This window comes from Neoarius graeffei, chromosome 7 (assembly GCF_027579695.1).
Source record: "Neoarius graeffei isolate fNeoGra1 chromosome 7, fNeoGra1.pri, whole genome shotgun sequence".
Taxonomy (NCBI): Eukaryota; Metazoa; Chordata; class Actinopteri; order Siluriformes; family Ariidae; genus Neoarius; species Neoarius graeffei.
The window spans coordinates 423,199-445,441 of NC_083575.1; the positions used below are offsets into that span (position 1 = coordinate 423,199).

General features: G+C 47.4%; 3 protein-coding genes across 3 annotated transcripts; 1 reads left to right on the plus strand and 2 right to left on the minus strand.

Annotated features, from left to right (window-relative positions):
* Positions 1-504: 504 nt before the first annotated feature.
* Positions 505-2,212, plus strand: LOC132888991 (uncharacterized). Its single transcript, XM_060925087.1, has 2 exons — positions 505-1,355; positions 1,616-2,212. Exons 1-2 carry the CDS (start codon positions 522-524, stop codon positions 1,946-1,948), a joined length of 1,167 nt encoding a protein of 388 aa, XP_060781070.1. The 5' UTR covers positions 505-521; the 3' UTR covers positions 1,949-2,212.
* Positions 2,213-2,438: 226 nt separating this feature from the next.
* Positions 2,439-5,034, minus strand: LOC132888990 (uncharacterized). The gene is made up of 3 exons (XM_060925086.1): positions 4,620-5,034; positions 3,997-4,092; positions 2,439-3,798 (listed from the first exon to the last, which is right to left on the minus strand). The coding sequence occupies exons 1-3, from the start codon at positions 4,995-4,997 to the stop codon at positions 2,722-2,724; spliced, it is 1,551 nt and encodes a 516-aa protein (XP_060781069.1). The 5' UTR covers positions 4,998-5,034; the 3' UTR covers positions 2,439-2,721.
* A 147-nt stretch (positions 5,035-5,181) lies between these two features.
* Positions 5,182-10,466, minus strand: LOC132888551 (uncharacterized). Its single transcript, XM_060924596.1, has 3 exons — positions 10,029-10,466; positions 8,417-9,142; positions 5,182-5,232 (listed from the first exon to the last, which is right to left on the minus strand). The coding sequence occupies exons 1-3, from the start codon at positions 10,104-10,106 to the stop codon at positions 5,182-5,184; spliced, it is 855 nt and encodes a 284-aa protein (XP_060780579.1). The 5' UTR covers positions 10,107-10,466.
* Between the last annotated feature and the right edge of the window lie 11,777 nt (positions 10,467-22,243).

Sequence of the window (22,243 nt, forward strand, 5' to 3'; positions counted from 1 at the left end):
AAGAAACTAATAAAGAAAAAAAACATGTATTTCCATGTTATGTGAGTGATGAAAAAGCAAATAATTGAATAAATCAATGGGATATTGTGTGACAGTTTCAAACTTTTGTCTGTGTATTACTATTATGCTAATTGATAATTTATTACAAAATAAGGGGTGTATCTACATGATATCCTGCAGGCACAACAAAGTAAAGTTTAATAAAATGTATGATAACTGATGAACATTCGTACGGAGCCCCTAAAGGGACATCGAATAAAAAAAAAAAATCAAATTTAAAAATGGAATAAAAAAAAATCAAAGTTAAAAAAAGGGACATCGAATTAAAAAAAAAATCAAATTTAAAAATGGAATAAAAAAAATCAAAGTTAAAAAAAAAAAAAACTATGTACTTTTGCGAGATCTTGCAAACTTTTTGCGAGATCTCGCAAAACTTTTTGCGAGATCTCGCAAAAGTTAAGCTGATGTACTTCCGGGTCAGCCTGATTTATTTCCGCTGGCTGGTCAGATTGTAAACAATAATGGAGAGTGTTCACCCGTGGGAGACCTGCATGGAGTTTTATTTTGAGATTGGCCTCAAATATAAAGACATAAAATCAGTACTTGCCGATAAACACGGCTTTCATATTAGTGAGAGACATCTGAAGCGACTCCTTAACGAACGAGGACACTTTCGGAGGAAAACGTTCTGTGAGTTGGCGGTCCTGGTTGAATTCATTAGCAACCAACTACGATCATCTGGACAGCTTCATGGTTACCGCTGGATGTTTGCTAAATGCAGAGAACATGGACTACGAGTGAGGAAAGAAGACGTGCGCTTGGTGTTGAAGGAGCTTGATCCGAGAGGAGTGTCGTTAAGGCAGACAAGACGTCTCAGACGACGGAGCTACTTTTCAAAAGGGCCAAACTTCATTTGGCATATTGACTCTTATGATAAACTGAAACCATATGGCATATGCGTCCATGGATGTATTGATGGTTTTTCGAGGAAAATAATGTGGCTTAATGCCTACACAACAAGTAATGACCCAAAGTTAATCGGAGGTTATTACATTGAAGTAGTGCAGCGTTTAGGGGGCTGCCCTCGAATTGTCAGAGGCGATCTTGGTACTGAAAATGTCCACGTCAAAGACTTCCAGCGTTTCCTCGTCCCCACACCCCCAGAGAGCATTGACAGTTACTTGGAAGGAGCCAGCACCGCCAATCAAAGGATTGAATATTGGTGGGGTTTTCTTCGCAGCCAGTGCGTGGAGTTCTGGTTATCCTTGTTCGCCGACCTCAGAGATAACGGCTTCTTTGATGGTGGGTTTCTGGATAAAAGCCTCCTGCAGTTCTGTTGCATGGGACTCATCCAGGTGAATTTATCAATTGTAATGTTTTCATGTATGTGTACCTGTGTATATGAGACTGAGAAGGGGGACAGAGAGGATGAAAGGTGGAGAGACACAGGGAAAGGGGGAAAGGAGAGGAAAAGATAGAAAGGGGAGAGTGAGAGAAGTTGTGTGTGTGTGTGTGTGTGTGTGTGTGTGTGTGTGTGTGTGTGTGTGGTGGGCATGATTTAAGTTGACATGCATGTGCATCCCTCCTAATTACATTTGTGTATTATTTTTAACAGGGTGAGTTGGATGACACTGCACAGGTGTGGAACGCACACACCATCAGGCCCTCGAAGAACACAAACGTCCCCAGTGGTCGGCCTAATGTCATGTATGCCATGCCTGAACTTTACAGGACAAGAGACTTCCTTTCCCCAGTTGAAAATGAAGATATTCAATTGTGCAAAAGCCAGTGCGTCTTTCGCCAGACCATACCATGTGATTTGGATGTATATGAACTGTGCAATATCTTTTTGGCTGAGAGCCATCTGAATCTACCAGCAGATCCATATCAGGCTGTGAACCTGTACATGCGCTTAAGAGAGGCCATCAGTGCATCTCTGTCAGTGTAAGTCCTGAGTTGTGTCCTGTAGAAGCCAGAGTTGAGCTTTTCCTTGCTATCACCATGCTACAATTTCACTGTGTTCTATTGTCATTTTAAATAATTTCAACTTTTTTCTTGAAACGTGTTTGGCTTGACGTATGGGTCACAGTACACAATTGATCTTCACCCGGTGTTGCTTTAGCAAATCAAATCAGTGTCAAACTTTGAAGTACTACTAAAAGTCCATGTATATAATGAAGCTGTCAGTATTGTATGAATTTTAACTGTACAATTAAAATGTCTAATCTCTAAAAGTGAATATTCTGTTTTCTCAACGTTTTATGATAGGATAACATCTTTGGCTTTTGAACTGCTGGTCATGAAAAGCACTATTGTTTTTAAAAACACTTCTTTGTAAACTTGCTGTCTTGGTTAGTAATTCATCTGAAACTGGCCTAGAAATCTGAAATCGGACAACCGACATGTTTAATAACAATGTTTTTAATAACATTTCTGCAGATTTTCCAGAGTAATCAAACTGGTATGACACTAATACAATTAAGATGCACATTTTAAAATTAAATTAAGACAAAGAAATTAAGACAAAAAATAAAATAGAATTGCACATTCCCCTACACACAGTAAAGTGCATCAAATGTTTAGATGTGAAAACAAGAACTTGATCAAGAACATGATCAGCCATATAACAGAGGCCTGTTCCTATGAGGCCTGATCAGGACTGCCCTCTCAGGCAAAAGAGTGTCGCAGGACTGGGTGTCGATCAGGACTGCCCTCTCAGGTTCAGAGGATGTCCATTTGAAAGTAGTTACTGGACAGGATGTTGTCAAATTCTGTACGAAATTCAGGGTAAGAGCTGTACGTGCAGGGTACTTCAAGGGTGGCACCACAGGTATGAGCAACAGGCCTTCTGTTTAGTCCAGTTTCAGCATTAAAGCATACCATGATTTTGTCAACACACATGACAGATGAACCAGTGCAGAAACGCAGGATTTTTTCAGCTTTAGTTTGGTCAGCATTTTTTATGTAACGTTGGAGATGGTTAAAGGTTGCCTGCTCTCTCTGTGACAGCACCATGTTTGTTGTTTCCAAAAGCTGCGACACTCTTTTGCCTGTGGCCTTCTTTGCCTCATAAAGAGACAATACACTTCCTTTTTCTGACAGTTTATGCTGCAAAACTGCCATGGGTGTGGAGAAGCAATCGATTATGTATTTTGGCTCTTGTAGAATAGCCTTGTGAGCCATTGTTTCTATGGCAGTTTGCATGCTGTTCTTTGGAGGTAGGAAATGGGAACCCATCCTCGTAAAGAGGTCAAGCAAATCCTCTTCATCACTTTCCTCCATTGTCCCCTGGAGAGCCTTCTCAACAGCTGATCTCTCAACAGGAGGAAGGAAATTGAAAAATGATGTCATCAGGACGTCTACATCAACTGAGTCAATGCCATGAATACAGGCTAAAATGAAAGCCTTTGAGAGCTTCACGGGCATGACACCGTGGTCTAATAACCCTTTCACCCAGATCCGCCCAACCGCTTGCCATTCAGCCTCACAGAAGTCTGGCCTCAGCCTCGGCACTCGCTCCGTTTCCCCTTCACACTGTTCAAGAAATTGTTCCCAGAATGCAGTGTAAACCTCCCTTGACACTCCAGCATCATCAATAGCATTTTCATTTACAAAGTACATCTTAAGAGTCAAATACATTATGCTACTGTCCATAAATACAGACAAAAGATCTTCAACAACTTTAATCCTACGAATTGACATACGCCGCGTGTTCTCTGGATTCCCTGGGTTGTCAGGTGAGGTTGATAGCGAAGGCTGGCTGCTTGGATCTTGTGGTAAAAGAGTCGGTCCACTGTGCTGTGAGAAGAACAAAACATCCACAAAACTAGTGTTTAATCAATGAAGCAAGGGTGAAAATATTCTAACTTGTAGTAGTATCAATATGACCTCATCACAGTTACTGACCCGTCAGAGCTACTCCAGAGCCTCACAGACATTACAGAAATGTTTTTAAAAGCTGATTCCTAGAGTATCAGATCATTATCAGCATCTTACCTGTGCAGTTTGCACTGCCTCCCCATCTATGGACTCCAGAGCTAGTGTAGGCAGGTCATTAGATGAGGGCACTGGGAGTCCATTCATCTCAGTACTCTGAAGAATGAATAAAATACAATGTATAAATGACAGGAGACACGTTGACCCTAAAGTCTGTGATGTGATTGCAGACTGGAATTTATAAAAGTCTTTCCAAATTAGCTGTCTACATCAGAGGTTAGTCATAAAAAATCCACAGATTTTCAGAAATGGGGGGAAAAAAGCAAACCTCTAAAATTCCCAAAACAGAAAAACATCATTAAGTCACAAAATGCTTATTTGAGCTGCTGCCCAATCCCAGGAATCAATTCAAAGGGACTTTGATGACTTTTCAGTTTTTAAGACACGCTGTGCATGACATAGTACTATACATTAGAAAGACAAGTTCAGGAAAATTTTTTGATATAGAAATTTGATATAAAAATGGAGAATCAATCTGAGCAAATATGCCTGCCTTAAGAGCGTTAAATGATATATATTAGTAGTAGCATGATCTATTCATTAGTGTGCCAGTACAATAATGTGATAAAATAAGTCTATTTCTATACCGCAAAATGTTCCTAATCTCATCACAGAATTATTACCTGTGTGATATCCTCACTGTTGATGTAGTGCAATGTGATTACAACTGCCTCATCTCCATCTGCTCTGCTGTTATCTTCTGGATCCCATAGGACTGTATCTGCATCATCTGCTACCGGTTCCTCATCAAAATTAACTTGACGGATGTGCTCAGGCTCTGTTTGTAGGGAGACATTAGGAGCTGCTCCAGTGAGGTCAACAATATCAATGGAGTCATTGAAATCATTAGAAGGTTGGAGATTATTCCAGTGCACTTCCAAATCATGATTATTTGCATTGGTGTCCTGCCACTGTCCAGTGTGAATGGTTTCAATGTCTTTTGGGGTTGAACGAAAGGGTTGTGATGTTCTTGGACCTTGTGCTGTCACAGTCTCAGGCATTGCTTTTCGTTTGGGTCTTTGTTGCAACTGGAAATGGAGATTCTGCAATAAATAAGAGACACATTTTCACAGTTATTGTCAGCAGTAATTAAAAATCATGGAATAGAGAAACATTTAAGATCAAATGGTGTGCAAAAAATGCATATGGCTCAAAGAAGCTAAAACCTATTAAAACTATTAAACCCTATTTCTTACTGGTGAGAAAATAAGTGTTTCCCGTTGCTGGCATCTCATTCTGTGTTTTATGAAATACATAAGCATTATCTTTGAATGAAGGTACTACCCGAAGTTTAATCTTCAAGCAAAATCTCTTTCAATTTGTCATAACTTGCTGTTGTTACGTCTCGTCTCGTCTTCTTCCGCTTATCCAGGACCGGGTCGCGGAGGCAGCAGTCTAAGCATGGAAGCCCAAACTTCCCTTTCCCCAGACACCTCGGCCAGCTCCTCGGGAAGAACACCGAGGCGTTCCCAGGCCAGCCGAGAGACATAGTCCCTCCAGCGTGTCCTGGGTCTTCCCCGGGGCCTCCTCCCGGGGGGACATGCCTGGAACACCTCCCCAGGGAGGCGTCCAGGAGGCATCCGAAAAAGATGCCCGAGCCACCTCAGCTGGTTCCTCTCGATGTGGAGGAGCAGCGGCTCTACTCCGAGCTCCTCCCGAGTGACTGTGCTTCTCACCCTATCTCTAAGGGAGCGCCCAGCCACCCTGCGAAGGAAACTCATTTCAGCCGCTTGTATCCGCGATCTTGTTCTTTCTGTCATTACCCAAAGCTCATGACCATAGGTGAGAGTCGGAACGTAGATCGACCGGTAAATTGAGAGCTTCGCCTTTTGGCTCAGCTCCTTCTTCACCACGACGGACCGGTAAAGCGACCGCATCACTGCGGAGGCTGCACCGATCCGCCTGTCGATCTCACGCTCCATCCTTCCCTCACTCGTGAACAAGATCCCGAGATACTTAAACTCCTCCACTTGAGGCAGGACTTCTCCACCAACCTGGAGAGGGCAAGCCACCCTTTTCCGGTCGAGAACCATGGCCTCGGACTTGGAGGTGCTGATTCTCATCCCAGCCGCTTCACACTCGACTGCAAACCGCCCCAGTGCATGCTGAAGGTCCTGGTTTGAAGAAGCCAACAGGACAACATCATCCGCAAAAAGCAGAGATGAAATCCTGTGGTTCCCAAACAGGATTCCTTCCGGCCCCTGGCTGCGCCTAGAAATTCTGTCCATAAAAATTATGAACAGAACCGGTGACAAAGGGCAGCCCTGACGGAGTCCAACATGCACTGGGAACAGGTCTGACTTACTGCCGGCAATGCGAACCAGACTCCTGCTCCGTTCGTACAGGGACCGGACAGCCCTTAGCAAAGAGCCCTGAACCCCATACTCCCGAAGCACCCCCCACAGAATACCACGGGGGACACGGTCGAATGCCTTCTCCAGATCCACAAAGCACATGTGGACTGGTTGGGCAAACTCCCATGAACCCTCGAGCACCCTATGAAGGGTATAGAGCTGGTCCAGTGTTCTGCGACCAGGACGAAAACCGCATTGTTCCTCCTGGATCCGAGGTTCGACTATCGGTCGAATTCTCCTCTCCAGTACCCTGGAGTAAACTTTCCCTGGGAGGCTGAGAAGTGTGATTCCCCTATAATTGGAGCACACTCTCCGGTCCCCTTTCTTAAAAAGAGGGACCACCACCCCAGTCTGCCACTCCAGAGGCACTGTCCCCGACCGCCACGCGATGTTGCAGAGGCGTGTCAACCAAGACAGCCCCACAACATCCAGAGACTTGAGATACTCAGGGCGGATCTCATCCACCCCCGGTGCCTTGCCACCGAGGAGCTTGCAAACCACCTCAGTGACTTCGGCTTGGGTAATGGACGAGTCCACCTCTGAGTCATCAGCCTCAGTCTCCTCAGTGGAAGACATGACGGTGGGATTGAGGAGATCCTCAAAGTATTCCTTCCACCGCCCGACAATGTCCCCAGTCGAGGTCAACAGCTCCCCACCCGCACTGTAAACAGTGTTGGCAGAGTACTGCTTCCCCCCCCTGAGGCGCCGGACGGTTTGCCAGAATTTCTTCGAGGCCGACCGATAGTCCTTCTCCATGGCCTCCCCGAACTCCTCCCAGTTCCGAGTTTTTGCCTCCGCAACTGCCCGAGCTGCAGCACGCCTGGCCTGCCGATACCCGTCGGCTGCCTCAGGAGTCCCGGAGGTCAACATGGCCCGATAGGACTCCTTCTTCAGCTTGACGGCATCCCTTACTTCCGGTGTCCACCACCGGGTTCGGGGATTGCCGCCACGACAGGCACCGGAGACCTTGCGGCCACAGCTCCGAACAGCTGCGTCCACAATGGAGGTAGAGAACATGGTCCACTCAGACTCAATGTCCCCCGCCTCCCTCGGAAGCTGGGAAAAGCTCTCCCGGAGGTGGGAGTTAAAGACCTCCCCAACAGAGTGCTCGGCCAGACGTTCCCAGCAGACCCTCACCATACGTTTGGGCCTGCCAGGTCTGTCCAGCTTCCTCCTCCGCCAGCGGATCCAACTCACCACCAGGTGGTGATCAGTTGACAACTCAGCCCCTCTCTTCACCCGAGTGTCCAAGACATAGGGTCGGAGATCAGATGACACGACTACAAAGTCGATCATCGACCTCCGACCTAAGGTGTCCTGGTGCCACGTGCACTTATGGACACCCCTATGCTCGAACATGGTGTTCGTTATGGACAAACTGTGACTAGCACAGAAGTCCAATAACAAAACACCACTCGGGTTCAGATCGGGGAGGCCGTTCCTCCCAACCACGCCCCTCCAGGTGTCACTGTCATCGCCCACGTGAGCATTGAAGTCCCCCAGTAGCACAATGGAGTCCCCAGTCTGAGCACCCCTCAGTACCTCTCCCAGGGACTCCAAGAAGGCCGGATACTCTATACTGCTATTTGGCCCATAGGCACAAACAACAGCAAGAGCCCTCTCCCCAATCCGAAGGCGCAGAGAGGCGACCCTCTCGTTCACTGGGGTAAACTCCAACACATGGCGGCTGAGCTGGGGAGCTATAAGGAAGCCCACACCAGCCCGCCGCCGCTCACCATGGGCGACTCCAGAGAAGTGGAAAGTCCAGCCCCTCTCGAGGAGCTGGGTTCCAGAGCCCAAGCTGTGCGTGGAGGTGAGCCCGACTATCTCTAGCCGGTACCTCTCAACCTCCCGCACAAGCTCAGGCTCCTTCCCCCCCAGCGAAGTGACATTCCATGTCCCAACAGCCAGCCGCTGTGTCCGGGGGTCAGGTCGTCGAGGCCCCTGCCTTCGACTGCCACCCAATCCACACTGCACCAAACCCCTACTGCTACCTCTGTGGGTGGTGAACCCACAGGAGGTGCTGTTGTTACATTATAACAAATGTTATTCCTACTGCCACAGACCTGTTGGCTTATGTCACTGTCAGATGAGTGTCCATGATCCAGTGGATCTGTAATGGAGTCATGTACATCAAGGTGAGATCCATCCTTGGTCAACTGTGAACCTGCTCCCTCAGGGATGCTGACAGATGAAGCTTCACAGTAATCCTCTTCAGTTGAAGACTGATCTGGTGAAGGTCCTTCCTCTTTAGTGCAAATGTAAAATCTAAGCAGCTTCAGTTTTGTTTGTTCGTACAGTCTGCCAACTGTGTCATCTAAAGGAATCTGCTTTCTTTTAAAATCACAGACCTCAAAGGTAAAGTCATCAGTATGCCCTTTGGTTGAGTGCCCATTTGGGAAAAACAGCTCCTTTCCTAGCTCCAAAATCTGAGCAACAGTTGATGTTTTTTCTACAGATACATGTCTTGTTCCTCCACCATTGTTGGTTCTCACTTGATGATATTCATTTTTATCAAAGTGAAGCCATCCAATTTCAATCTTCCTAGAAGACTTTTCTGCTGAGAGGTTTCTCTGTCTTGACATACCCTCTCCTGGGTTTTGCAAACCTTTTCTCCTTGAGCTCATTTTCCGAGTTTCTATTTTATCTCTTATTCTTTGTATAAGAGTCTCTTTATCAGGGCTGGACATTGTTTGCTTGCAGAAGGAAAGGACAGATATTCGGTCACCATATGAACTGATGTATTTGGCCATTTGCTCATCAGTCATAATAGAAATGACTGCTTTGTCCACCTGCAAACAGACAATATTAGGTTAAATACTTGAAATGCTTATTTGAACATAAATTAGAAGTGTAAAGGCAATGGGAAAGGGCAGAGAACTGGTTTACTTTACACAAAGTCCATTATATTAATTTCTTCTGTAGAACAGATATAAAATTAGTCTATAACAGATATAATATTTGTCTTTTAAATTAAATAGGTTCAGCTCAATAGTAAATGAACAGTGACAGCGCATCTGTTCTATTCATATGAATACTTCAGTAAAAAACAATTCAGTGATCTGTTGACTGATTTAACTGCCTCCCTGATATTTTGTAGGGTTTTTTTTTTTTTTTTACATTTGTTTAGGACTCACCAACGTTATGGTGTTAATAAACCAGTAACAAACCTCAGTCACATAATAAATCAGATATTTATTATGTGTTTTATAATCAGTGTTAATAAACCAGTAACAAACGGACGTCTAAATGTGTTTTCTGCTCACTGCTTACGTTTTAGTGCGATGTTCGACTCAAGCCTACCTCTTAACGCCATTTGAGCCGTCACACTGTCACACTACGCACAATACTTTCTTAGTATTTGCAGCCACTGCAATCCTCGGCACGGGATATTTGAGCCTTTCAAAAGTATGGTTTCGTGCTTCGTGCTCAACGACTGTAGCCTCTGTGTAGCTTCTCGTGTGTTTCCTGCCCTAGCATTATGTCACAGATATGTCCACTTTTGTGGCGTGAGAAGAACAACTTAATATACGGCAAAATGATAAGATAATATACTGTATTAGCTAATGGCATAATTCACGTGGAGCACTAACATTACAGCAAACTATTATTGCTAACTCCGTTTTCCTCCAAGTTAGTTTCTAGCGTTATTTGTGACTGAATTAATTCTTTGCCCACCTTGTCTCTTGTCATGCGAATGATGTCTGCTTGAGGGATCCCTCTTGACCGCAGAAACTGCTCCAAATCCTCCTCCATAACTCGTTGGTCTTCCTGACATCCTGTTGATTCCCAAATGACCGGGCTACCACCACCAGTCCATAAGCCTTTAAGATTTTGCGAGATCTCGCAAAAAGTTTTCCGAGATCTCGCAAAAGCACATAGTTTTGGGGGTTTTTTTTACTTATTTTTTTTTTTAATTCCATGTCCCTTTAGTGTCCTCGTTCGTTAAGGAGTCGCTTCAGATGTCTCTCACTAATATGAAAGCCGTGTTTATCGGCAAGTACTGATTTTATGTCTTTATATTTGAGGCCAATCTCAAAATAAAACTCCATGCAGGTCTCCCACGGGTGAACACTCTCCATTATTGTTTACAATCTGACCAGCCAGCGGAAATAAATCAGGCTGACCCGGAAGTACATCAGCTTAACTTTTGCAAGATCTCGCAAAAAGTTTTGCGAGATCTCGCAAAAGTACATAGGTTTTTTGTTTTTTTTTTTACTGTGATTTTTTTTTATTCCATGTCCCTTTAGGGGTTCCGTACATTCGAAACTAAGGAGTAAAATTTTAAAATAATGATAACAAATACGTTTTTGTTTTTCTGTCCAATAATTGCATTTAAAGAAACAAATATATGCATAGAAAAATATATTCCTTGGTTATAAAAGAGGGTTTTTAAATGCATACATTTCCATGTTATGCGAGTGAACTTCAGAACATTGTTAAAATTTTCCACAGTGGAGGCCAGATAAAGCAAGATGCTATCTTTATTCTTATTAAACATGACAAAAGAAACATTGAGTGTTAAGTAAATGCAAATAAATTGTAAAATTAGAAAATGTATTTTTTGACCATAATGTCTCAAATGAGAGACCAGTTTCTGAGACAGACCCATATACAAACTACTTGGCACTAATGTTTCCTTCAGATCATAAGGAACAGGTGCATATAAATTACAACAAAACAAACAAACAAACAAACAAAAGTAAAACACATTTATGAGGCTCAGGCTTTTCTTGTAAATCATGCTCTTCAATTATGTTTAAAAGTTTAATTGCATCTTTCGTTTTCGTGACCTGAATGGCTTTAGTGTAAGAAAGAAACTCATTATGAAATCCACAACACCTGGGTTTCACCTTCATGTCCTTCCACCTGTGGATATAGAATTTACAAAGGATAATAATGACATTCACCAAAAAGTCATTTTTCCTGTTGTCCATAAACAATGTCCTCTTGAGTAAAGTTTTCCAACTGAAAAACCTTCAGGTCAAGCCAGTCATGTCCATCCAGTCATAAGGCTTCTGCAGACATACACTGGAAAAATAAATGATCAGAGGTTTCATTTACAGCCCTGCACTCCCGCGGGACTCGCCGCAAAGCAGTGCGGCGCGGGACAAATTTTGAAAGCTCATTGCGGGCATGGGCGGGACCGGAAGTGCACATATGGAAGTGCGCGAGCGGTGATAAGCTGTAGTCCCGCTAACTAAAAACGCGTTTGAAATAAAATGTATAAATTATTAATTTATGTCTATCATATATAATTTGTGCTGGATATTTTATTTGGCATTAATAAAAACATTTTAAAATGCCTAAATTTGCAGAGAGAGTCAGAGTAAGTGAGGAACAGTATCTTAAATCTGCCACTGATCACTCTAATGACTCGCAGTTCAGATCCAGCTAGCAAAAAACCATGAGTGAAGTGATTTACGGCTTGTGTTAGTCTACAGCTTTAATCAGAGAGACATGCTACACAGTGACGGTAGGCTTGATTCAATGCTATCCCAGAAATCCTTCCTGTAATATGCAAATTTGGCTGTCCAATCAGAGGCGGCCAAATTTGCATATTACAGGAAGGATTTCTGGGATAGCATTGAGTCAAGTGTACCATCACTGTGTAGCATGTCTCTCTTACTAAAGTGGTAGACTAACTCAAGCAATAAATCAATTTACTTCTCTTACTAGCTCTGCTTTGCAATAAAAAAAAAACCACACATATATTGCTACAAAGCAAGCCCATTCACTTTTTTTAAGCTGATCAGAGAATTGCAAAGGTTTCTCATATGATAATGTGTGATTCGTGATTAAATATTTTAATTGTTTGACAGCGTTTATTATTATTACAGACGGTACATGCTGAATTCCGAAACAAGGTAAATAACATGAGCTGTAGATATTTATGCTGAAATCCACTCAAAGTAGGGAGCAAGGCACCATCACAGTGTGTCAAGACAAGAACTTTCCTGAGAAATAACGCGAACGTCTGCATCATGCGGGATTTGCGGGCAGGAGCAGGACTGAAAATCATAATTTTTTTGTGGGTGCGTGCGGGCGGGCGTGCGTGCGTGCGTGCGTGCGGGCGGGCGCGGGACTGAAAATCATAATTCTTTGCGGGCGGGCGGGCGGGCGGGCGGGCGGGCGGGCGCGGGACTGAAAATCATAATTCTTTGCGGGCGGGAGTGGGACTGCACAATGCGGGTGCGGGCGGGAGTGGGACTGAAAAATCCGACCAGCGCAGACCTCTAGTTTCATTATTTTCACAAAAAACACAATTCCTGGTTTCAATAATTAACCACTGTAGCAACAGATCACTGGATGGTACACTCCATTTAGAGTTTGAAAATGTATTTCTCTGGCTTTGGGATTTATCAGAAATTGTACATATTTTCTTTGTAAAATATGAAGTTATTTTTGAGTAAATTTGTAAGATGCAATTTCTATAACAAATGGGGTACAACATTGATTGATTATTGTCATTGCACATTACTATACAACAAAACACTGTTTGAGGGCTCAGATCACAGCAGCATATCAATAAATTATATATATATATATATATATATATATATATATATATATATATATATAACCTTTTAAAAGCTGCATAATGGCATATAAGCAGTAGAATAAATTGTTAAAAGTTAAAGTCCTTCCCGCGCTGTGTGGCGCCGATCTCCGTTTCCACAGCCCTCAGCCTCTCGCCCATTATATAGCTCGGGTTACAGTGGGGGGCTAGTCCTCTGGTAACCACAAGAGTTTAACTCCCCACTCGCATCTGTATTGCAGCGTGCCTTGCCAGATGGTAGTAGGTACCATTTTTATGATGGTCTTTGGTATGGCCCGACCGTGAATAGAACTCACGATCTCCTGATCGAGAGGTGGACACACTACCACTAGCCGGTAGTATAAATTGTAGTATGTAATTATTTAATGTAGCCAAACACAGTAAGGTGCAGAGTGTGAGTCCAAGTCCAGATCAAGCCTCCAGCGAAGCTTTTACAGCCCTGGGGAAGAAGCTATTTTGGTGCCTTGCTGGTTGTGACTTTCTAACCCTAAGCATTCTGGGAAGGGTGTCAAAAAGACATTGTCTGGGGTGAGTGCAGTCAGTCCTAATCTTTGTGCCTCTGTTTCTCAGCCTGGCAGAGTAGATCTGTTCCAGGGATTGGAGAGGGGTACCAATGATTTTAGATGCAGTCCTGATGATCCACTGCAGAGCTTTCCTCTCCTCTGAGGTGCAGCTGGAGAACTACACTATGCATCCATAGCTCAGAACACTTTGTATGATGCTCTGGTAGAAGTTGGTGAGCGCAATCCGGATCTGGGACGGGACTTCCATCTTCCTGGCATTCATCCTGGACCATGTCTACAGCAATGTGAGAAATGGCTACAAGGCTGTGCCCCGCCCCCACTTTGGACAGTCTGACCACATCTCTGTGTTCCTCTACCCAGCTTACAAGGCCTTTCTCAAACAAGCCCCCAAGTGAGTAAAACTGTTAAAGTTTGGAATGAAGAGACTGATCTGGTGCTCCAGGACTGCTTCAGTTCTACAAACTGGGATGTGTTTAAGACTGCTGCTTTGAGAGAAGACTGTTCTGTGGATTTAGAGGAATATGCATCTGTGGTCACCAGCTACATCAATACGTGTATTAATGACATTTTCCCCACCAAGCGCTGCAAAATATATCCTAACCAAAAACCTTGGATTAACAGTGAAGTACGCTCCATGCTACATGCACGCTCCACCGCTTTTGCCTCTGGTGACGCAGATGGATATAAAAAGGCCAGATATGACCTACGCAGATCCATCAGGGAAGCCAAGAGGCAGTACAGACTGAAGCTGGAAGGATATTACAACACCTCAGACTCCAGATGCATGTGGCAGGGCCTGCAACATATCACCAACTTCCAGCAGAAGAACAGCAGGGTCACAGCCAACCACAACACATCACCAGATGAGCTGAATGAGTTCTATGCTCGCTTCGACACCCTCAACACCAACCAACACAGAGGGATTCTACCAACAGAGGCAGCACAGAGCTCTTCACCTATCATGACCATAACCAAGGTGAGCAAGGTCTTCAGGAGGACTAACCCCCAAAAGGCAGCCGGCCCTGACAACATCCCCGGCTGTGCTTTGAGGGCCTGCTTCACACAGTTAGCAGAGTTCTTCACAGACATTTTCAACCTGTCCCTCTCCATGTCTTCTGTGCTCACATGCTTCAAGACCACCACCATAGTGCCCCCCCAAAGAAAAACAATATAACATGCCTGAATGACTATCGCCCAATTGCACTCACTTCAGTTGTAATGAACTGCCAACTATAAAAGTTGGCAAACCCCAGGAACTGCTGCAGTTTCTTACGGCTCTCTGGAACCAGCCACGACGTCACTGCCGACACCTTCGCAGGGTCCATTTGAATGCTGCCCTTGGTCACCACATATCCCAGGAATGAGACAGACTGAGCGTGGAACTCGCACTTCTCTGCTTTCACAAACAGCGAGTTTTCAAGCAGGCGGCGCAGGACCAACTGGACATGGTGGGTGTGTTCTGACAGGGTTTTTGAGAAGATCACAATATCGTCCAAGTAAACGAAAACAAACTTATTGAGCATGTCTCTGAGGATGTCGTTTACCAGCGCCTGGAACACTGCTGGGGCATTGGTGAGACCGAATGGCATGACAGGATATTCATAATGTCCCGTCGGGGTGTTGAACGCAGTCTTCCACTCGTCGCCTTCTCTCACTTGCACCAGATGGTAAGCGTTCCAGAGATCTAGCTTGGTGAACACTGTGGCCCCTTGCAGCAGTTCAAAGGTGGATGAGAGTAGTGGCAGAGGGTAGCGGTTCTTAACCGTAATGTCGTTCAAGCCCCGGTAATCTATGCATGGGCGAAGAGAACCATCCTTCTTTCCCATCTCGTCTCGTCTCGTCTCGTCTTCTTCCACTTATCCAGGACCGGGTCGTGGAGGCAGCAGTCTAAGCATGGAAGCCCAAACTTCCCTTTCCCCAGACACCTCGGCCAGCTCCTCGGGAAGAACACCGAGGCGTTCCCAGGCCAGCCGAGAGACATAGTCCCTCCAGCGTGTCCTGGGTCTTCCCCGGGGCCTCCTCCCGGGGGGACATGCCTGGAACACCTCCCCAGGGAGGCGTCCAGGAGGCATCCGAAAAAGATGCCCGAGCCACCTCAGCTGGTTCCTCTCGATGTGGAGGAGCAGCGGCACTACTCCGAGCTCCTCCCGTGTGACTGTGCTTCTCACCTTACTTCCGGTGTCCACCACCGGGTTCGAGGATTGCCGCCATGACAGGCACCGGAGACCTTGCGGCCACAGCTCCGAACAGCTGCGTCCACAATGGAGGTAGAGAACATGGTCCACTCAGACTCAATGTCCCCCGCCTCCCTCGGAAGCTTGGAAAAGCTCTCCCGGAGGTGGGAGTTAAAGACCTCCCCAACAGAGTGCTCGGCCAGACGTTCCCAGCAGACCCTCACCATACGTTTGGGCCTGCCAGGTCTGTCCAGCTTCCTCCTCCGCCAGCGGATCCAACTCACCACCAGGTGGTGATCAGTTGACAACTCAGCCCCTCTCTTCACCCGAGTGTCCAAGACATAGGGCCGGAGATCAGATGACACGACTACAAAGTCGATCATCGACCTCCGACCTAAGGTGTCCTGGTGCCACGTGCACTTATGGACACCCCTATGCTCGAACATGGTGTTCGTTATGGACAAACTGTGACTAGCAGAGAAGTCCAATAACAAAACACCACTCGGGTTCAGATCGGGGAGGCCGTTCCTCCCAACCACGCCCCTCCAGGTGTCACTGTTGTCGCCCACGTGAGCATTGAAGTCCCCCAGTAGCACAATGGAGTCCCCAGTCTGAGCACCCCTCAGTACCTCTCCCAGGGACTCCAAGAAGGCCGGATACTCTATACTGCTATTTGGCCCATAGGCACAAACAACAGCAAGAGCCCTCTCCCCAATCCAAAGGCGCAGAGAGGCGACCCTCTCGTTCACTGGGGTAAACTCCAACACATGGCGGCTGAGCTGGGGAGCTATAAGCAAGCCCACACCAGCCCGCCGCCGCTCACCACGGGCGACTCCAGAGAAGTGGAAAGTCCAGCCCCTCTCGAGGAGCTGGGTTCCAGAGCCCAAGCTGTGCGTGGAGGTGAGCCCGACTATCTCTAGCCGGTACCTCTCAACCTCCCGCACAAGCTCAGGCTCCTTCCCCCCCAGCGAAGTGACATTCCATGTCCCAACAGCCAGCCGCTGTGTCCGGGGATCAGGTCGTCGAGGCCCCTGCCTTCGACTGCCACCCAATCCACACTGCACCAAACCCCTACTGCTACCTCTGTGGGTGGTGAACCCACAGGAGGTCGGGCCCACGTCACCTCTTCGGGCTGAGCCCGGCCGGGCCCCATGGGCAAAGGCCCGGCCACCAAGCGCTCGCATACGAGCCCCAACCCCGGGCCTGGCTCCAGGGTGGGGCCCCGGCTGCGTCCTACCGGGCAACGTCACGGTCCTGGATTTTTTCTCCATAGGGGTTTTTTGGTGAACTGCTCTTGGTCTGGCCTGTCACCTAGGACCTGTCTGCCTTGGGAAACCCTAACAGGGGCATAATGCCCCCGACAACATAGCTCCTAGGATCATTCAAGCACACAAACCCCTCCACCACAATAAGGTGGCAGTTCTAGGAGGGGATCCTTCTTTCCCACGAAGAAGAATCCAGCTCCGGCAGGAGAGAACGATGGACGGATTATGCCAGCAGCCAGAGAGTCATTTATGTAGTCCTCCATGGCCTTTCTCTCCGGGGCTGACAGGGAGTAGAGACGGCCCTTCGGGGGTGCGGTGCCTGGCAGGAGGTCGATGGCGCAGTCGTATGGTCGGTGTGGGGGCAAAGACGTGGCCTTGGACTTGTTGAACACCTCTCTCAGGTTGTGATAGCAGACAGGAACCTTGGATATGTCGGGGGCGGAGCTGGTGGTCTCCTGGTTGGTTGGCAGGACGGCTCCCTTTAAGCAGGTCTGATGGCAGCCCCTTCCCCACTCTCGTATTGTGCCAGTCTCCCAGTCAAGTTGGGGGTTGTGTTGACGGAGCCATGGGTAACCTAGGATGAGTGGTTGGCCGGGTGAGTGTAGGAGGTGAAACTGGATGGACTCCTGGTGGTTTCCTGACAGCAGCATTGTCATGGGGGCTGTGATGTGTGTCACTGTGCCGAGACGATGTCCACCCAGCGCTCGTGCAGGAACGGGTGGAGTGAGATGGTGATGGCCCACACCCAGCTGCCGTGCGAACTCTGTATCCATGATGTTTGCTTCGGCTCCAGAGTCCACCAGGGCGGCCAGGGCACAAGTGGTGTCGGGAAGCTGAAGGCGGAGCTGAAGCAGGGGTTTTCGGATGGAGGGAGACTGGATACATGTCAAGCTCACCCGGATCTCCCCTACGCCTGGTGAGCTCTGGCTTTTGCCAGGCAGGTGGTGACATGGTGACCCTCCCCACCGCAGTAGAGGCACAGGTTTGAGGTTAGGCGGCACTGTCGCTCTTCAGGGGTGAGGGAGGCACGGCCGATCTCCATGGGCTCAGGCTGATTATGTTGGCTTTGGGGCGTGACAGGCGGGAACTGGGCAGTGGAAGACTCACCCCAAGTGCGGGTGGCAGGTTGACTCGGACGCCCCTTCTCTTATCTGCGGATCTGGATACGGTGATCGATGTGTACGGCAAGGGCAATGGCCTCATCGAGTGTTGGGGGTTGCTCATGGGAAACGAGCTCGTCTTTGACGTAGTCTGCCAAACTGTGGAGGAAGGCGTCCACTAGTGCCACCATGTTCCACGAATTGCGCCTCGCCAGGGTATGAAAGTCGATGGAATAGTCCGCCACCGTCCGGTTGCCCTGACGGATACTCATCAGTGCTCGTGATGCCTCTGTTCTTGATGAGCCCAGGTCGAACACCTTTAAAATCTCCTCGGCAAAGGCACTGAAGGAGGCACAGGCTGGGGTCTGCCGGTCGAACTCTGCTGTCCCCCACAGCCGAGCCCGGCCAGTCAGGTGATTGATGACATACCCCACCTTGGCTCCCTCCGTCGAAAAGGTCCTGGGCTGCAGAGAAAACTGGATACGGCAGCTGGTCAGGAATGGCTGGACCTGGTTTGGGTCACCATTGAAACGTTCCGGATTATCAATCTTCGGTTCCGGGTCACCGGGAGCTAGAGGCTGTGCCGTCAGGACTGGAGCAACTGGATTTCGAGGGGAAGCCACAGCAGAGGGGCTTGGTGGTGCAGACAGAGCTGGAGCAGGTGGAGCGGTGAGGTTGGTGAATACTTGCAGGACTTGGGTTAGCTGCTGCTGCTGGTTGAACTGCTGTCGTTGTTGGTGGCCAAGCTGGAACAGAGATGCAATGTCGCTGGACATCCGGTTTATGTCTCCCTCTGTGCGTTCCAGTCACTGCAGGGCAGTCATTTCAGGCTCAACCCCCATGCTGGTCGGGAAGAGTGCTGGGTCCATGATGGTCAGATCATTCTGTCAGGACAGACAGATGAGGACCCAAGAGTGCAAGTTAAATGTTGAGTTTATTGATAGCAGGGGAAAGGGTATTGGGAGGATGTGTGTGTGACGTTCAGTGGCAGGAAGACTGAGAGGCAGGGATGGCTGGTGGGAGCATAGTGGTGACGTCTGAGATGCCGTGACAACTGATGATGCCGTCAATGCAGCCATCCACACAGTCTTGTCACACCTGGAACACAGGGACACCTATGTTCGAATGCTGTTTGTGGACTACAGTTCAGCCTTCAACACCGTCATCCCCAGCAGACTGACAGAGAAGCTCTCCACCCTTGGACTGACATCCTCCCTCTGCTGCTGGGTCCTGGACTTTCTCACAAACAGACCCCAGGCTGTCAGAGTTGGTACCAGAACATCCAGCACCAAGACAGTGAGCACAGGGACCCCCCAAGGCTGTGTGCTCAGTCCACTCCTGTACACCCTCTTCACCTATGACTGCACCCCCACCCAGAGTAACACTTCCATCATCAAGTTCGCTGATGACACCACTGTCATTGGGCTGATCACTGGCGGAGATGAGAGAGCCTACAGGGAGGAGGTGGCTCAGTTGGTCTCCTGGTGCCAGGAAAATAACCTTTCCTTGAATGCTGAGAAGACCAAGGAGATGATTATTGACCCGAGGAAGAGGAGGAGAGACCAGCACGCCTCGCTGCACATCAACGGGACACAGGTGGAGAGGGTGAAAACATTTAAATTCCTCGGAACTCACATTAGTGAGGATCTCACCTGGACACACAACCCACAGCAGACCATCAAGAAGGCTCAACAGAGACTCTTCTTCCTGAGGAAGCTGAGGAAATTTGGACTGTCCACCAAACTCCTCAGCAAGTTCTACAGGTGCACAGTGGAGAGTGTCCTGACAAATTCTATCACTGTGTGGTACGGGAACTGCACAACTCAGGACAGAAAGGCTCTCCAGTGTGTCATTAAAATGGCACAGTTCATCTGTGGAGCTGTCCTCCCCCCACTACAGGACATTTACAACACCCGGGTCACAAAAAGGGCACAGAGCATCATCAGGGACCAAACACACCCACAACACAGACTATTCACGCTCCTACCATCTGGCAGACGCTACAGGAGTGTGAAAGCAAGGACTACTAGACTGACACAGTTTTTACCCCCAGGCCATCAGGCTTTTGAACCACGGATTATAATCACCATCTACCTCTATATTTCCATCAGGCTTTGAACCACGGATTATAATCACCATCTACCTCTATATTTCCATCAGGCTTTGAACCATGGATTATATTAGCAATTTTGCACAAGACATTGCACAGTATATCTACCTCTATGTTTGCACATTGTTTGTTTGCCTCTCCTTTTTTTAATGTTATCTTCATTTTTCATTCTACTTTTATATTTTGCATTCCATATGCACTTTATATTTTATATTTCATATTTTATATATGGGGTGGCACGGTGGTGTAGTGGTTAGTGCTGTCGCCTCACAGCAAGAAGGTCCTGGGTTCGAGCCCCGGGGCCGGCGAGGGCCTTTCTGTGCGGAGTTTGCATGTTCTCCCCGTGTCCGCGTGGGTTTCCTCCGGGTGCTCCGGTTTCCCCCACAGTCCAAAGACATGCAGGTTAGGTTAACTGGTGACTCTAAATTGACCGTAGGTGTGAATGTGAGTGTGAATGGTTGTCTGTGTCTATGTGTCAGCCCTGTGATGACCTGGCGACTTGTCCAGGGTGTACCCCGCCTTTCGCCCGTAGTCAGCTGGGATAGGCTCCAGCTTGCCTGCGACCCTGTAGAAGGATAAAGCGGCTAGAGATAATGTGATGTGTGAATGTGATGTGATATTTTATATATGGGGTGGCACGGTGGTGTAGTGGTTAGTGCTGTCGCCTCACAGCAAGAAGGTCCGGGTTCGAGCCCCGTGGCCGACGAGGGCCTTTCTGTGCGGAGTTTGCATGTTCTCCCCGTGTCCGCGTGGGTTTCCTCCGGGTGCTCCGGTTTCCCCCACAGTCCAACGACATGCAGGTTAGGTTAACTGGTGACTCTAAATTGACCGTAGGTGTGAATGTGAGTGTGAATGGTTGTCTGTGTCTATGTGTCAGCCCTGTGATGACCTGGCGACTTGTCCAGGGTGAACCCCACCTTTCACCCGTAGTCAGCTGGGATAGGCTCCAGCTTGCCTGCGACCCTGTACAACAGGATAAAGTGGCTAGAGATAATGAGATGAGATGAGAGATTTTATATATATATTTCTTTTTATATTGGTAAGCATAGTTTGGTTGGGCAGTTGCAAAATAAGAATTTCATTACCCAATAATAAACCGCTGTGTCTGTTATTGTGTATATGACAAATAAACATCTTGAATCAGGTCCTTGAATATGCAACTGAAACAAAAGACCTTGGTGTTACTGTGTCAAGTGACCTAAAATGGAACAAGCACATTGAGGATAAGTGTGCGAAGGCAAATAAGACCCTAGGACTGGTGAAGAGAACTTGTGGAAGACACATTGAAGGAACAGTCCACTGTACTTCCATAATGAAATATGTTCTTCTCTGAATTGAGACGAGCTGATCCGTACCTCTCCGAGCTTTGTGCGACCTCCCAGTCAGTCAGACGCGCTGTTACTCCTGTTAGCAATGTAGCTAGGCTCAGCATGGCCAATGGTATTTTTTGGGGCTGTAGTTAGATGCGACCAAACTCTTCCACGTTTTTCCTGTTTACATAGGTTTATATGACCAGTGACATGAAACAAAGTTCAGTTACACAAATTGAAACGTGGCGATTTTCTATGCTATGGAAAGTCCGCACTGTAATGACAGGCGTACTAACACCTTCTGAGCGCTTCGACGGCGCATTGATACCTTCACTCCTGTTTTTTTTCTCTCCCCCGCCCCCCCAACTTCCGTCAATACAACCAACGTGACCACCAAGACAAGTAGCCTGCACTCCTTGGAACACAGTCTAGTCAGGAAGCATCAGGTTGTGGCGAGAGCTTGCAGAAAATTATAACAGAAAAGACTTTACGTGTGCTACAATGGAACATTTTCAAATGGAGGACATAGATGCTGAAGATTGGCTCGTGGCGGATCCAGAGCCATATCTATTTGAACCGGAATATACCGAGGAGGAGCTAGCCCAAATGGACCGTGTGAGGGAAGAAACACACGAAGATGAACAGGCTGGAGCCATCGTGAGGACACGGGCAAACAGCAGTTGGTGGTGCAAGTGTGACTGTTGTGAACAGATGCCGACTGAAATAGAGAGTTTGTGCCATGCTGAATGGGACCAGGTGCTACCATCTGTACATCTAGAAGACCCTATGCATTGTGTCGCGGCAACAGATGCGTTTGCAGCGATGATTCACCCATCAGTTGTGGACTTTTT

What these genes read in the sequence shown, in the direction of transcription:
- LOC132888991 (XM_060925087.1), top strand. Translation starts at nt 522, where the DNA reads ATGGAGAGTGTTCACCCGTGGGAGACCTGCATGGAGTTTTATTTTGAG. An exon ending in GTTGCATGGGACTCATCCAG is followed by an intron (nt 1,356 to 1,615) that starts GTGAATTTATCA and finishes TATTTTTAACAG; the next exon opens with GGTGAGTTGGATGACACTGC.
- LOC132888990 (XM_060925086.1), bottom strand. Translation starts at nt 4,997, where the DNA reads ATGCCTGAGACTGTGACAGCACAAGGTCCAAGAACATCACAACCCTTT. An exon ending in ACAGTGAGGATATCACACAG is followed by an intron (nt 4,093 to 4,619) that starts GTAATAATTCTG and finishes TTCATTCTTCAG; the next exon opens with AGTACTGAGATGAATGGACT. An exon ending in AGGCAGTGCAAACTGCACAG is followed by an intron (nt 3,799 to 3,996) that starts GTAAGATGCTGA and finishes TTCTTCTCACAG; the next exon opens with CACAGTGGACCGACTCTTTT.
- LOC132888551 (XM_060924596.1), bottom strand. Translation starts at nt 10,106, where the DNA reads ATGGAGGAGGATTTGGAGCAGTTTCTGCGGTCAAGAGGGATCCCTCAA. An exon ending in TTCGCATGACAAGAGACAAG is followed by an intron (nt 9,143 to 10,028) that starts GTGGGCAAAGAA and finishes GTCTGTTTGCAG; the next exon opens with GTGGACAAAGCAGTCATTTC. An exon ending in ACAGTGACATAAGCCAACAG is followed by an intron (nt 5,233 to 8,416) that starts GTCTGTGGCAGT and finishes CATAAAACACAG; the next exon opens with AATGAGATGCCAGCAACGGG.